The 13998-nt window shown below is 47.1% G+C and overlaps 4 protein-coding genes across 4 annotated transcripts; 2 read left to right on the top strand and 2 right to left on the bottom strand.

Annotated features, from left to right (window-relative positions):
* Positions 1–60: 60 nt before the first annotated feature.
* Positions 61–2812, bottom strand: F4822DRAFT_360144 (uncharacterized protein). Its single transcript, XM_051456100.1, has 2 exons — positions 2380–2812; positions 61–2316 (listed from the first exon to the last, which is right to left on the bottom strand). The coding sequence occupies exons 1-2, from the start codon at positions 2454–2456 to the stop codon at positions 405–407; spliced, it is 1989 nt and encodes a 662-aa protein (XP_051311783.1). The 5' UTR covers positions 2457–2812; the 3' UTR covers positions 61–404.
* Positions 2813–3656: 844 nt separating this feature from the next.
* Positions 3657–4756, top strand: F4822DRAFT_360154 (uncharacterized protein). The gene is made up of 2 exons (XM_051456101.1): positions 3657–3917; positions 4095–4756. Exons 1-2 carry the CDS (start codon positions 3880–3882, stop codon positions 4519–4521), a joined length of 465 nt encoding a protein of 154 aa, XP_051311784.1. The 5' UTR covers positions 3657–3879; the 3' UTR covers positions 4522–4756.
* Positions 4757–10457: 5701 nt separating this feature from the next.
* Positions 10458–11542, top strand: F4822DRAFT_414754 (uncharacterized protein). The gene is made up of 4 exons (XM_051459176.1): positions 10458–10640; positions 10696–10713; positions 10772–10883; positions 10939–11542. The coding sequence occupies exons 1-4, from the start codon at positions 10608–10610 to the stop codon at positions 11025–11027; spliced, it is 252 nt and encodes an 83-aa protein (XP_051311785.1). The 5' UTR covers positions 10458–10607; the 3' UTR covers positions 11028–11542.
* Positions 11543–11630: 88 nt separating this feature from the next.
* On the bottom strand, positions 11631–13685 carry F4822DRAFT_432870 (transmembrane amino acid transporter protein-domain-containing protein; the record flags this gene model as incomplete). The annotated part of the gene is made up of 5 exons (XM_051461725.1): positions 11631–12327; positions 12387–12599; positions 12662–13015; positions 13080–13151; positions 13204–13685. The coding sequence occupies 5 exons, from the start codon at positions 13683–13685 to the stop codon at positions 11631–11633; spliced, it is 1818 nt and encodes a 605-aa protein (XP_051311786.1).
* Between the last annotated feature and the right edge of the window lie 313 nt (positions 13686–13998).

Genomic DNA, 13998 nt, shown 5'->3' on the forward strand with positions numbered 1-13998 from the left:
CAAGTCGGTAGTTCGCCCACCAACTTCACCACCTCGTCTTTACTCAGTTGGGGAATCTGGTTGCCTTACACGGCGTTCATGATGGCCAATCTATGCGAACTCCGAGATTAAAGAACGCTATATATTATATGTAGCGAAATCGGAAAATGGTATGTCGAACTCTTCTCACTTTACTTACAGCGAATACACCAACACACTTAAAGCCAAGTCAAAATTTATGATTTGTTACTACAGTGAAACCCAAGTGGCTTGCTTTAGTGTACATTATACCCATCCTGACAGAACGACTGTACCGTGGAGGAAAAACGCCTACGCACCGTGATACCTTTCCCTTTCCCCTCCTTAGAAAAACGCCACAAAAAGCCCAGACGGGAAAGGAAAATGAGAAAACGCCGTAACACCTCCTAAAATGTCGCAGCGTGTGCAATCATTGTCCACCTCCGAACCGGTTCCAACCCTGGCAATTTCCCGCCATATCCGGATAACCTCGCCATGGGCGTGGAACTTCTCGCGTTTGAGCGTCTCTCGATTAGATTTCCGGTTTGCGCTACTGGTTGTTCGTCCCCGTCTTCGCTGATGCTGGCGAGTGTTGGCCTTCGGCCGTCATTTGCTATAGGAGGTACACCTTGTATTGGACTTGCTGATCTACTGGTCTCGCGTGATGCATTCGTGGGAAGTTTGGGGACATCTGCTGTTTGCATTCGTTCTTGAATATCGTCATAGATGTCTGAGATTGCTGAGAAGTATGTGACAGGAGAACTTTTGCCATCTGATTTATCGTACTTATCCCGCCCCCAGATCTGGCCGAGAAGCTTGTCGGTGGTTTGCTCAATTACTGGTGCGCCTGAATCTCCGGGGATGCCCATACCACCTCGATTCCAATCATCACCCTGAGCAGTACTCTCGATGCACCAGTTTCGAGTTCTAACGCCGCCACGGAGCACATAAAGGGAAGGAACCTCGCAGATTTGACCGAACGAGTGTCCACTGGACCGACCAGTAGAGTACACAAGCTGAGAACCGCGGACTTTTGGGTTTGCAGTCATTGTGACGTCCTTTGAGAAAGAGTTGCATCTATCGGTAAGGAAGGAGATTCCACCTCCGCGCACTTTATTCACTTGATATTTCGTGGTGGTCTCAACTAAAACCCAGTCTGTCACTGTCTTCACTGGGCTAGTTTCCTCCCCCAATTCCTCTTGGAATGCACTCTGTATTGAGTTAGACATTCGCCAGGTCTTGTGCATCAGACCCGAGTATGCGACCGTCTTGCCGATTGAAATGCTCTGCTCGCCAGAATTCATTGCGTCGTCTAGCGAGGGATGGTAGGCATCTAATGCTGGCGGGTTGGGGTCTTCACAGCGTCGACATTGATCTTCATCGTCAAAAGTGTGCCAATTTAATATGCGGTAGAGCTTCTGTGCTATCTGAAGTAAAGGTCCCATCGTAGCACTCCCACCTTCTCTAAAGTGCGGGCCTATTGAGTCTCCCATGACCGGGTTTGTATAGCGACGAGTATTTACTGGTGTAAGCCATTCCTCGCTTTGAGTCGATCTTAGGGTGGGGTTTTCTTCAGCTAGGCGTTTGATGTATCCTAATCGGAATCGCATAGTAGTTCTTGTCTTGAGGTCCCCGTCGAGATGCTTATCCTTGGCTTCTTGGAGGGTCGTCTGGACGTCGGTCTTCACATCGTCGGAAGTCATGATTTCAATCACGCGATGGCCGGTCTCCTCTCCCCGACGGACATTGATGCTATATCCGTCTTTAACATTATCATCCATGATCTTTTCTAGAGCGGGAAGTAGTTTTAGTTCCCAAGCTCGGACGAATTGTTTCGAATCTTCGGCTGCCTTGGTATCGGCATCCCTTCTCCGTTGCAATTCCAATAACTTTTCAGTCATGGCGTCTATATCTGACTGAAATTCCCTCTGTAAAATCTGTTTGCTGTTTTTATCTGTGCGTTTAAAGTCATCGGGAACAGGTTGTTGTTGTTGACCCGGCGTTTCTGTTTCTCGGGGTGCGGCAGTCCTGGTTTTAGACCCTTTGGCTTTGAACTCCAAGTCTTCTTTTTCAGAAAGAGGAAACGTATGTCGATTTTTAGCTGGAAGTGGCTCAGCTCCGGGATTCGTACTGTCTGGTCCTACGCATGTTGGGAAACACATCGTCTCCGAGGTGTTCTGAGTTGGGATTACAGCTGGTGCTGTACCACCTATTCCCAACTCACTGGATTTTTCGTTTGGATCAACGTTATTTGAAACAGGGCGAGTCTTCTCGGGACACTCCCGAGGTTTGGTGTCATGTTTGCCATGAATTGGTCGACTACAATACACAATACATATCAGTTAATGGTCCACGTAAGACATACGAAGGATTGTTACATACCCGTAGACTACATCCTTAATAATAGCTTTTACATTTTTATAGAATATTGGTCTGTGGATTCTCTTGGTATTAGACATAATGAATCCGATAGGAACGCTTTCGATTCGTGTCGTCCTCGTGTCCTCCGGAAAATTGTCTTTTTTGCTGGGATTCCCGCCGGAATCGAGCTGAATTGCCCCCCATCTTATATCGTATATGTAGCTAACTCTAGTTCAAATTTTCAATGTGGATTAATTGTTCGTTCGTAGGACTTTCAGGGTTATACGAGAAAAAGCATTTGAGGTGCATAGTAGAAAAACCACAAGCCACCTGTGTATCAATGATGCTGACCTCATGATGCGCAGCCAAGGCGCATTCGCTCCTAACCCTAAAAGCCCCAAGGCATACACAGCCCGCCATCGGGATGGATATATAGGTGGGCGTTAGGTCGCACCTTTATCGGCCGTCTCAAGGCCACCTAACTGGCTGCTACATAAACATGCATATTCGCTTTTTTCCCTATTCCCTTGCTTAGGTACGCCATGCTAGATCCGCTTTCTGCACTTTTGTTGTCCTTGTTTTTTTCTTTCCCCTGTCCTACTTCGCCAGGTATCACCTAACTAGCCCCTGGGATCACACCGAAAATCCTGGGGGCCAAAAAGACGCCCTTGGAGTCGATCTACCCAGATCTTGTCACGAATTGATGATGGACACTAATATTTGAAGTGACGATGAATCCAATCAGCCGGATCAATTGATTTAATGATCAATCGTGTCACTTTCCAACGCATATGTAGGTGTCATTCCTGAGCTATGAGTGACGGGGACGAGCATGAGGCATCGCCCACCTACACGTCAGCAATTGACCCAAACTCCGAGCCGCCAAGATCCGGACTGAGACAAATTTGCACGACGAGGCTTGAGCTGAATGAAAAGGAAATATTTGAGTTGGCGCTCTAGGATGAAGCGAAATTCGCGTTAGGGGTTCATAATGCATGATTTGTTGGTAAAAAATGGAAAAAAGGAATAATGGGAAATGAAAAGGGGCAATTGTTAGGTCGGCGAATATATCCATGAACCGAGATACCAACGGACTCTTACCGACGACTGGCCTCACTTTTGAACGCTTCTCGCTTCTACTTTACTCCTTTCTCGGCCACCTCGAATCCAATAAAAGCACGATTTTCTTCGAAAACACCGGCAGTTACCGATCAACGAATGAGGTGAGCGTCTTCTACTCCATCACAATAATCATCATTGCTTTTTTCAAGCCATAATGCACTTTTGAAGTATTAATGAACTGTTGTTGGGTATAAAACTGTATTATCCATATCATTGAGGCTACCCTAATGAAAAAAAAAACCATGACTTACGCCATGTTGGACGGATTCCGCCTCTCCGTTCGTATCATGTCCTAATAGAGAATAAGTTTTGTTATAACCTAACCTAACCGCCATAAAAAAGAAAAACTCCTTAGATGCGTGCTTCCCTAAGTGTATTCCATAGGAACGCCGAGCGCCCATGAGGTCAATACAAATACAACGTATGGGGTATGTGTCGTACGTAAGACCTCCTTTGTAACTCCTGAATCCTCTAATCTCTGCTTGGTTAAATTCTTCGACGTATTCGGTATCTACCGAACCATATTTGCATAATGTCCGGTGATCGGGCGGCCGACTGAATGCCTCCTACTCGCCATTGCCTCTCCTCTTAGCGCGTACTAACTCGGCTGCAAGTTCGGTATTTTGTCGCTCGCTATCCTGTATCCTTTGCCTCGCTGCAGCCCTATCCATATGCCTAGCCTCTCTTTCTTGTTTAAGCTTATACTCGAGTTCTCGCAACCTAAACATCCATCGGTTGTCGTCGCCATTCTTCCCTGAAGAACTGTCGCCGTTAGAAGTACCGAGTCGCTCCAATTCGGCCACACCCATAGCGGAGCCGCTCCTAGACATACTGCTCGTTCTACTCTTGGGGTTTGGGGTGTTTACTTCTAAGTGGGTCGTTTTGCTGCGCGGAATCTTCGAGTCTCGACGATGCGGACCAGTCGGGACAGAGGGAGAAGGACTGCCTCCATCAATAAGATCCTCATGTGAACCGTTGCTGCTGGCCTTTTTAGACCCGGACCAATTCGCCCCGCGGGTACGCGCGTCGTTAGCACGTTGAAGAGTAGCATTTTCGATCTTTAGAGCCCTATAGGCAGTTTCCAATTGAGATATCTTAGTCTGTGCATCGTAATTGCCAGAGGTAATACCGGTACGGACAATAGTCTCAAGACGCTCGAGCTTCTTAGACTTAGTCTCTAGGCTACTCTCAAGGGATTGGTATTCTTTCCAGAGTTCGCGTTCGACAGATTTAATGCGTGATTGAAAATTACCTATTATGGCTTCGATGGTTTTAACAGCGCCAAGCAAGTTTTTGCTAAAGCCGGGTAGCATCGTGGATACGGACTCTAATGAAGGTAGAGCGCGGCCATTGATGAGGCTGTTGTCGTGGGCCCAATCGGTGCCACAAAGTGCCGACAGACGTGTCCATAGGACAAGTAAGAGATTATTACGCTCGTTGAGCTGTTCCTTAAACGATGCTTCGAGCTGCGTGATCTTTTTCTTGTCTACGGCACGACTTGTCTCAAGCTCTAGGATACGCGAATCCTGACTTGTGACCGTTCGTGATACGTGTTGATGCGTACGCTGGAACGTTTCAAATTGGTTCTTTGTGTTTCGGTGAGCTTGCCGTTCCTTATCAAGCATCTCGGCCAGTCTCCGGGATTCGAGACCGTGCGACTCAAGGAGAGCGTCACGTTGCTTGATGATGCGATCCTTTTCGAGCAAAGAATTCTTCGTAGTGTCAAGCTCGCGAACGGTATTCTCGAGCTCTCGTTGGAGTTTAGCAATAGACTATTCATTATGTAGTTAGTTTGATGTACTAGGAATTGTGTCTTTTCTTGAGTATGACGCACCTTGAGTAGGCTGGACCGAGTACCGTTCAAGTCTCCTAGGGCCTCTCGAAGATTATTCTCAAGTTCCATGAGCCTCTCCTTCCACTCGGTAGCCTCAACCTCCCTACTTGTGAGGTTCTTGCGGAGTCGTCTAGCTTCATCTTTGGCGGTGGAAACTTCGCGGTTAAGCTCGTTGACGAATTGCTGTACTTCTTCTTTCTCGCGAGTTGCTACAATTTCGCGTTGTTTGCGTTCGCTAGCGAGGCGTTGCTCGAGCTCCTTAGTCCGATCACGTTCCTCTCTGAGACCTTGTTCGGCATTAGCTAACGCAGCCTCAATATCCCCAATTCGTATCTTGTCCGCTTCTTGTTCCTCGCGTAGGAATGCAATTTCGCCTTGGCTGGATTCTTGTTGTACTCCGAGGCGTTGAGCTTTGTCGTTTGACTCGAGGAGCTTAGCTTCGAGATCTTCGGATTCCTTGTTCGATTCAGCCAGATCCTGCTCGAGTTGTTCTATTCTCCTAAGCTTCTTCTCTTGCTCATCTTCTAGTCGTACGAGAGCTTCGCTCATCTGTCGCATCTCCTCCTGAAGGGCGTCGAAATTTTCTGATCGGTCCTGTAGTTCAATCTGCAATCGCTGAATTTCCTCGCTCTTTTGGTCGCCCTCGGCCTCCAAAGCATCGATTTCATCCTGGGCTTCCTTACGCAGAATATCGAATTCATTTTCTAAGTCGGAGTGCTCCTGTAATACTTCGTCTCGCTCTCCTTGAATCTGCAACATGTCATTTGTTACTCTCTGAACTTCATCCTCGAGAGCGGCGTTGTGTTCCTCGAGTTGCCTTCTAGCTTCGTTGCTACTATCCAATTCTTGCATGCATGTCTGTAATTCGCGTTGTAGCTCTTGTTTTTCGAATTTAAGCTCGTTGAGCCTGTCGCGGTGTTCGGCAAGTTTGTTTTCCAGTTCTTCGCGGTCGGGATCTTCTTCGACCGTCATAGTGAGTCGTGTGCGACCGCTACCCCTCGAGGTTGATCGCTCGTGGCCACCAGCGCGAGAAGCCGACCGATCGAGGAGGCTGTCAACGGTTGAAGGTGCTGGGCCCCCGCGACGCTGCGCTAACTTCAGGTCCTCTATTTCCTGGTACAACCTCTCCTTCTCGCGATTGCGGGATGTGAGCATCGAAGTTTGCGCGCCAACTTCTCTCCTTAGCTCGGCGTTCTCGTGCCGTAGCTGTTCGCTTTCCCGGCGGAGTTCTTCGACCAAAGTTGCTGACTGACTTGATACACTAGTAGGATCAATCTCCCCAGACAACCCAGATACAGGTCGTGATCTTGATGGTGAAGTAGGCCTGGTCTTTCGTGTGATATTATAGATGTTTGTTGTGTGGTGCAATCCGGCCCCAGCGGGAACACCTCCATTCATTTCTTGCTTCAGTCGGAAAATTTCATCTCGAAGTCTTCGGTTTTCATCGTCCGACTGCTCGCGACGCGCGGTTTCCTGTTCGAGAAGATCCTTGTACACATCAGCCTCTTCCTGGCGGCCGAGATTGTCACCAACACGTTCGCCAGCGCGGTCGCCCATGGTCTTGACAGTCTCCGCAAGTTTCCTCTTTTCGACCTGGTTGGTCATATTTTCGTTTCTAAGTCTCTCGATTTCCGTGACGTATTCTTCGACCCGCTCTCTCAAATACAACAATTCTTCCTCTCGTTCCTGAGCGTCGGCGTCGAAAGCTGGTGTCGTTGCTCCATCGGAGGAGTATCCGCTTCTTGCGGTACTGGGGCGGTCTTCTTCATCGCGGAGCTGCTTCTCTAATTCCTTTACCCGTCGCCTGAGAATTTTATTATCTCGCTGTATCACGGCTAAGGACGTCTTGAGCTCAACGTTCTCCGAGATCATTTCCTTAATACCTTCTTCGGAGAGTTTGTCTAGACGATCTGAAAGGAACATAACCTTAAGTTTCAGATCAAAATTCTCCTTAGAAAGACGCTCAATAGTACTAGACTGCTCCTTGAGCGTCAAATTCTTGCCGCCTCGAGTGGTAGTGCTAGCGGTTGCGGGAGTCATATTGGATACCTTCCTATAGGCTTGGTGCATCGGCGTTGTGAGACCACCTTTTGTCTGATACTCTTTGGCCAGAGACTCAGGCACCTCGACATTACGCACATGCCTAGCAATTACGGTGTCAGTTGGCGCCATCAGGGAGCCCCTTTTCGCTTTTGGAGTCGCGAGGGGATCGGCGCGGCGGTCGGGCATAGGACTGTCAACTTCCTCTAGGGGCTCCAGAGGGTCTGGTCGAATAGGGTCCGGAGCTTCGTCGAACCCAGAGGCCATGCTACCGATACTTACGGAGCGAGACAGGGTATTGCTAGCACTCCGGGTTAAGCCATACGCAGGCAAGGCACCTCCGGATTGAAGGGCATAATCGGCACCCAAACCCACTGTAACATCGCTGTCGATATCGTCGTTGGTAACAAAAGATGAAGTCGACGACCGTTGACTGGCATTTCTACTGCGTAGGTACTTGGGTCGCTTAGTAACTTTAAGAGAGTCTCCTTGTGTCTGCTCGGGTAGTTTGGCCAAATTTTGCTCTGAGGTTTGATTTTGCGGAGTGGAGGCTTCGGCGGGAAACGAATCATCTGCTGGAATCTCGAGGTTTGAGTTATCGTGTGATGGGGCAGCTGAATCATCGTTCCCGCCTATTGTATCTTCGTCGACTTGTTTACTAGCCATAGATATAGCTCTCGAGACAGTTCGAGCAGTGGCAGCTGTGGTAGGAGACGAAAGATTCTCTAACGAGGAAGTGGCGTTACCGGGTTCGTCGTTGTGAGAGCTTTTGGGATTGGGTTGTGGAGTTGCAAATTCTGGTAAAGTCGATTCCTCTTGACTCTGCTCGGCTTTGTTATTAGGAGGCGGGTTATTATCGGCCTCACGGCTAGGATGCGAATCGGGCTCATCTTGCGAATGAGAAGGTGGAGGTATCGTCGCGGGGGGTAGAGATGGAGCTGGCGAAGAGGGCGCAAGAGGTGAAGGTTTCTTCTTTGCGACACCGTCGAATAAGTATGTGTCGTCGACACCACCTTCGGGGTTGACGACCTGAATAGGTGATATTGGAGGTATGAAGCTAGACTCGACATCTTCTAAGTGAGCTCTTACTTGCTGTTCCTCGGTGACGGAGTCGAGGTGCTTATCTTCAGGCTCGAGCCGGGTAGTCTCGACGAAGCTGCTATCCTCGGGCGGTGTGCGAAGGTGAACTGGGGGACGATTTTCCTTCTTAGGCAAGGGAGTAGTAGCATCGGCGAGTGGGTTTGGATCCGAAGAGGCGGCTTCAAGGGGTGCATCAGTGGTGTCGACGACCGAGCTCTGATCTATGCGGCTTTCGTCTTCCGCCATTGTTTCGGCGAAGACTAGAACTTAGACTCGACTGGGATCGTGTCTTAAGTAAGCACTCCTAACAAGTTATACCATGTATCTATCTGTGTACCAAACCTAAGAGTAGGTAAAATGGGGATATGCGATATCGAATTTGAATTGATAGGTAGCTGTTGTCGCCAGAAAGCTGTGTATAGACGACACGCTGACGACACGAAACAATTTCATATGTGGTAGTTGGTGGTAGTAGTTGATGTCGTGGACTCGAATTTAGAACTGAGTTAGATATAGGAAGAGAGGGAGGATTGTTGGTTATCGAGTCGTGTTGTCGAGAAAAAGAATAGAAAGGAAGAAGGGAATAATAAATCGACTAATAGATTGACTAGAATAATTCGAGTCATCTAAGCCCGATGCTAGAAGTCACAACCGTCGCAACTGTAAACTGCAACTGCCAAAAACTGCGAGGTCGAAATCTTTCCTGATACCTATCGATAAGTAACCTATAATAAGTAAACTTAATGTTAGGTACAGTTTACCTAGTAAAAAACGGCATTTTTAAAGGTATAACTGCTTACTTAGAGGGGCACTACAGGTATCACCACTAACTGTTGCTGTAGATTATTCTGCGACGTTCATTTTTAAGGATGCAAACGATATAATTCGTTATGATGCGAAAATGTTAAAAAGAAAATATGACAAGTTTACTAAAGCATTTACTTTTTTTCTTTTCTATTTTTTCCCCTTCTTTCCAAGTAAGAGAGAATGGACTGAACGCTCAGAAGACGCGCTCGGTCCCCCCCTCCTGCTTCGGCTACATACCTATCTTAGCACCTATACCCCTGTCAATGCGTTGCTAGGACACCAACGGGAGGACCCATAGGTACACCAATCGCAACCACGGAATGGGTGCGCAGGCGAGTATCTAGCCTATCTGCACCATCTATAAACCCCTGCATGCGTTTGTTGACCCACCGGTGCGCGACAAGTTTGCTGCTATCAAATAAGGCTCGAGCATTTTGTTACCAGGAAATGGATATGGATGGTCTGATGTATATGACTATCTACGCAGGTAAATAATGAACGAAATTGTAGAAAATTTAAGATGAAATGTCGATATACCTTATCGATTTTGGTATTTTATAAGCGCAAGTAAATAGGGGTTATATAATATGATAATGGAATGATTTATGTGACCGTTATCCGTTATAGGTGAACTCTTTAAGCTACCTAGGTATTCAACCACGAGACGTAACACACGTGCAGTTAACGTGTTGCGCTCTGATGTCTGCTAAGATTAAAGGCGTCGTTACCTAGTAAACTTTAATATAGACTTCTAACCGTTAGATGCTTAGAGAGGTCTGATATAAAGTTGCATTGAGTCGTACATAAATATAAATACATAGCAAATAGTTGTACTTACTTACATCTTTATATTCCGTTCTGTCAAGAGGAAGAGTCGCGACATTCCAACCATGGTAGGTACCTACCTAAAACAGAAATTTGTTTAATAGGTCAATCGATGAAACCAAACTACAACATGATAGGTATCTTCCATTCGTATGGATCTTCTTGGATCTTCTATTTCTTTTCCAAGAACATATTGGTAAATTTAGTGGATGATGTGTACCTGGGTAGGAAGAGATCTGGATCCCCCTAACAGCCCCGAGAGCCTAAAAGTGAACACCGGACTGCTGGATTCATGAAATGTCCCGAAATGGTAAGTGGGGGTTATCCGTCGCGTGGTCCGTGCATAAAAATCGGTTATCCGTTTGGATTTGTCATTTGTAACCTTGATCGCCATCACCTTTCATCTTCATATTTTTTACATGCTAGCTCGGAATTAATTACAACAACTATTTTATAGCCACTACCGCGCACCCGTTAACACTGTTGACTTTATTTGCTGTATATACTTGTATTGGTTCGTGATTCATAGTGACATTTGACAATGAGGTGGGGGTCTTGGATATTCCTCATGGAGGCAAGTCAACACATTCATACTACGCCTAGTCAATGCCACTAATACCCATTAATAGGACTACATCGTTCAGAAGGTATTATATACCCATAACCGAATATAATAGATATTTCCCTAATATCAATATTTTCCAGCTTGTCCGATCCCCATCCTTCCAACGAGGCGTTCAACGCATTCATCGAAGCGTACACGATTTGCAGCACGGCCGAGATCCAACCGAACCGCTACGAGAGGGAGAGGCAACCCGTAAGCGACCTTATTATACAATAAACAACCTCTCACTCTAATAGAATACAACTAGGAGACCCTGCAAATTCTGGATTTGGACGATTCTTATCCCATTTTGCCGACGAACTACGGAACCAAGCCCGCGGTACGACTAAGAAGTGAGCAGCCCATACACAAGTGAAATACGCGAGTATTAGGGCCTACTATAGTAAGAGCGCCGCCACAATAGGGGATATGAAGAATCCGGATCCTTATAAAGTTTCAGCCGTCAGCCGCTTCAAATGAGGCAACTTCAGACTGCTGTCTCGCCTTCCCTGTAGCTTTGTCTATAGCCTCCAGCGCTTCGGCAATCAGCGTAGCTTGGATCATTGAAAGAACTAGTTTTGTCCACGAAGGCGGAATGGGGGACTACTTCGAAATATGCCTACCTAGGTAGTTCGAGTGGATGTCTTGCGCGAGTATCGAACATGATCCGGTATCTAGGCATCATAAAACCTAACGAGGTGACCACACGACACGACTCGCGAGCGCGGCGCCTTCTCAGGATTTAGCCGTGGCGCCGATCACTAGAGTGCTCGAGGGATATCTAACTCTGATATCTATCATTATTATAAGATTATATAAAACTCGAAAGACTAAGATATAATTAATAGAGCGAAATACACTTTTATTATACAAAGCCCGAACTCATTAGATAAGCCTCCATCTTCCTGTTTTTGTCGTTAATCATAGAGACCACTGTCTTGGTCCTGGTCGTCGGAAATTTTAGAGCGGAGGTGTACATGACAGACTTGTAGCAATGTTGCTGTCGAATGCTTGACGGAGGCTCTCGATGCTACTATAGCACCCAAGTCCACACGTCACCAAAGCGCCCAAGAAGTAGAAGATGTTGAATGCGTTGAAGAACGGCTTCTTCATGAACCCGCGCCTCCATCGCTTCCAACCATGGTCCACATAATTGTATGTATTAGTCACCGGGTCGAATCTTAGCTCTTCCTCGACCATTGCGTCCTTTTTGACCCAGTACCCAACGGCTAACCAAGCCGGAAAGGTATAGGTGAAGGATAATATGAAAAGTGCTCCGATTAGGCCGACTACGTACGAGAATTGCGGCACAGCTGCCCCGACAATGAACGCAACCACCCAATACACCGGGATGAGTGCAGCCCACCAAATCTTGCCAGTCTTTGTTGTCAAGTCTGGAAATCCTAGGAGTTCGTGGAATACCTCCATATATACCACCTTAAGGCCGATATTGCTGTACAGTACCGCAGCTATAAGGTTGCTAACCAAGCTCAAGATATTTGCAGCCGTCTGGATGCTGTAGACCGCAATACCCTGAACCGATGGGTTATACACATATTGGCCCTGATATGAGTACACGAAGATGCCGAAGAAGATATAAGTTACATAGATGAATATCTCGGCGACGAGGAGACTTTTCCAAAAATCCAGTGGGTGTCTGGTAAATGTCAGTAAGACACACAATCTTAATTCTGGGGGTATTCGATGCGGAGATACCTCATCTCTGCCATCAGAGCAGCAAAAAGTAATGCGCCACCATATGCGTAAACGGCTACATTAAGCCCGTTTAGAGACGCGACGAATCCTGTGCCGCCAGTGGTTAATCCAGGAGGCGGTGTTCCAGCAAATGTTTGAATCGGCTCGCCCGGCGGCATACCGAAACTCGCTTCTATCGCCGCATAATTTGGTCCGTACTTTACAGACACCATGCTAATTTCAATTTAGACAACGATTCTAGAATGCCAGTTGTCATGAGGCGCCTTTGTACTTACCACAATAGTACGAGTATCACCGTCATCCAAACGGAGAGGTTAGCGAGCCATCCAAGCCTCTGTAGAGTTCGGATCTGTCCTAGAAGAAGACCAGCGCTCATGAAAATGATCATACACGCCACAAAGCAGATTCCCATACTATCTCCAGATGAACCACGACTGATCTGTGAGATACTCTGCCCATTGCTAAGAATGAGAACCGCAACAGACAATAGCATCTGAAGGGCCTGTGCGACATTGACAAAGTGACGAGCCCAGGAACCGAATATACGATAGAAAAAGTCGCCGTATCCCCTAATCGGATATTGATTGGAATCCAACCCACAGAAGACCTTCCATAGGATCCATCCCGAACTAAAATAAAAGCGTGTCAGATAAGAATAAGTGTAGCAAGTTAATAGGGCATGCCTGGGCTTACTAAAATGACATGGCGCCAAATACAGTATACAGGGCGACTCCGGGGCCGTAACCCATTTGCGCAAAAGTCCATCTAGAAGAGGTTCAGTTATGGTTTCTATTATGAGTTACCTTTTTGAACTCACGGTGCTCCTGTCGGACCTAATATGTCAGTCGTAATGAGGTAAAAGATTGTTCCCCAGCTAGCTGTCCTTAATGCTCGACTCGCAGTGTGACGTTGGGCTTCCGTGATCCCGTTGTTGGCGTCACTGGGGCTTTGCGCAATCCGAAGACTCTTCTCATGGTGGCCCTTTTCATCCGTTTCGCCATTGGGGAGTGAGTCGGGTGCTTGGTTGAATGCCTCGCGTTCCAGCCGGCCATTAGAAAACCTTCCTTTAACTACGTTCTTAAAATTTCGCGCACCACGGGCGGCTATGAATCGAGCATTAGCTTCTTTCTCCTCGGCTCGTGTGATAGCTGCATAGTAAGTGTACTCTTCGAAACTAACTTCTCGACGTTTGCTAGTTTCTCTAGGCGTTACATCAGTTCTGGTGTTTTCCGACTGGAAAGACGATCTTCGAGGGTCACCGCCCCCAAGCGCAAGATTTCCTGGTGGAAGACTAGCCATTACGACCGATCATTGTCGAGATTAAAGTCACAGAGGACGAGAACCAGGTTAAAATTCTGGATTCTAACGGCAAGCGTCTATTTATCCTTTGGTCTATTAGAGGAGCGGTCACACCAGTGAGACTCCGTTATCTTTTTATGATACATACCACCTCAATATGCCATGTAACAGAATTATACTAGAACAGTAAGGCGACATGCATGGCCCGACAGATAGGATCGTCCCGATATCTGTAACCTTCTCTTACAAGTCCTTTGGACCGGTTCGCTTAGGGTGACATCTTGCCTGATTGGATAATTTCGTACGAGCAGCC

The sequence above is a fragment of the Hypoxylon trugodes genome (genome assembly GCF_022578975.1).
Source record: "Hypoxylon trugodes strain CBS 135444 unplaced genomic scaffold F4822scaffold_8, whole genome shotgun sequence".
Lineage (NCBI taxonomy): Eukaryota > Fungi > Ascomycota > Sordariomycetes > Xylariales > Hypoxylaceae > Hypoxylon > Hypoxylon trugodes.

Bases quoted from the DNA above. Each gene is read 5' to 3' on its own strand.
- F4822DRAFT_360144 (XM_051456100.1), bottom strand. From the start codon at position 2,456: ATGTCTAATACCAAGAGAATCCACAGACCAATATTCTATAAAAATGTA. The intron at 2,317-2,379 runs GTATGTAACAAT...TGTGTATTGTAG, and splicing joins ATTAAGGATGTAGTCTACGG to TCGACCAATTCATGGCAAAC.
- F4822DRAFT_360154 (XM_051456101.1), top strand. From the start codon at position 3,880: ATGAGGTCAATACAAATACAACGTATGGGGTATGTGTC. The intron at 3,918-4,094 runs GTACGTAAGACC...CTCGGCTGCAAG, and splicing joins CAACGTATGGGGTATGTGTC to TTCGGTATTTTGTCGCTCGC.
- F4822DRAFT_414754 (XM_051459176.1), top strand. From the start codon at position 10,608: ATGAGGTGGGGGTCTTGGATATTCCTCATGGAG. The intron at 10,884-10,938 runs GTAAGCGACCTT...GAATACAACTAG, and splicing joins ACGAGAGGGAGAGGCAACCC to GAGACCCTGCAAATTCTGGA.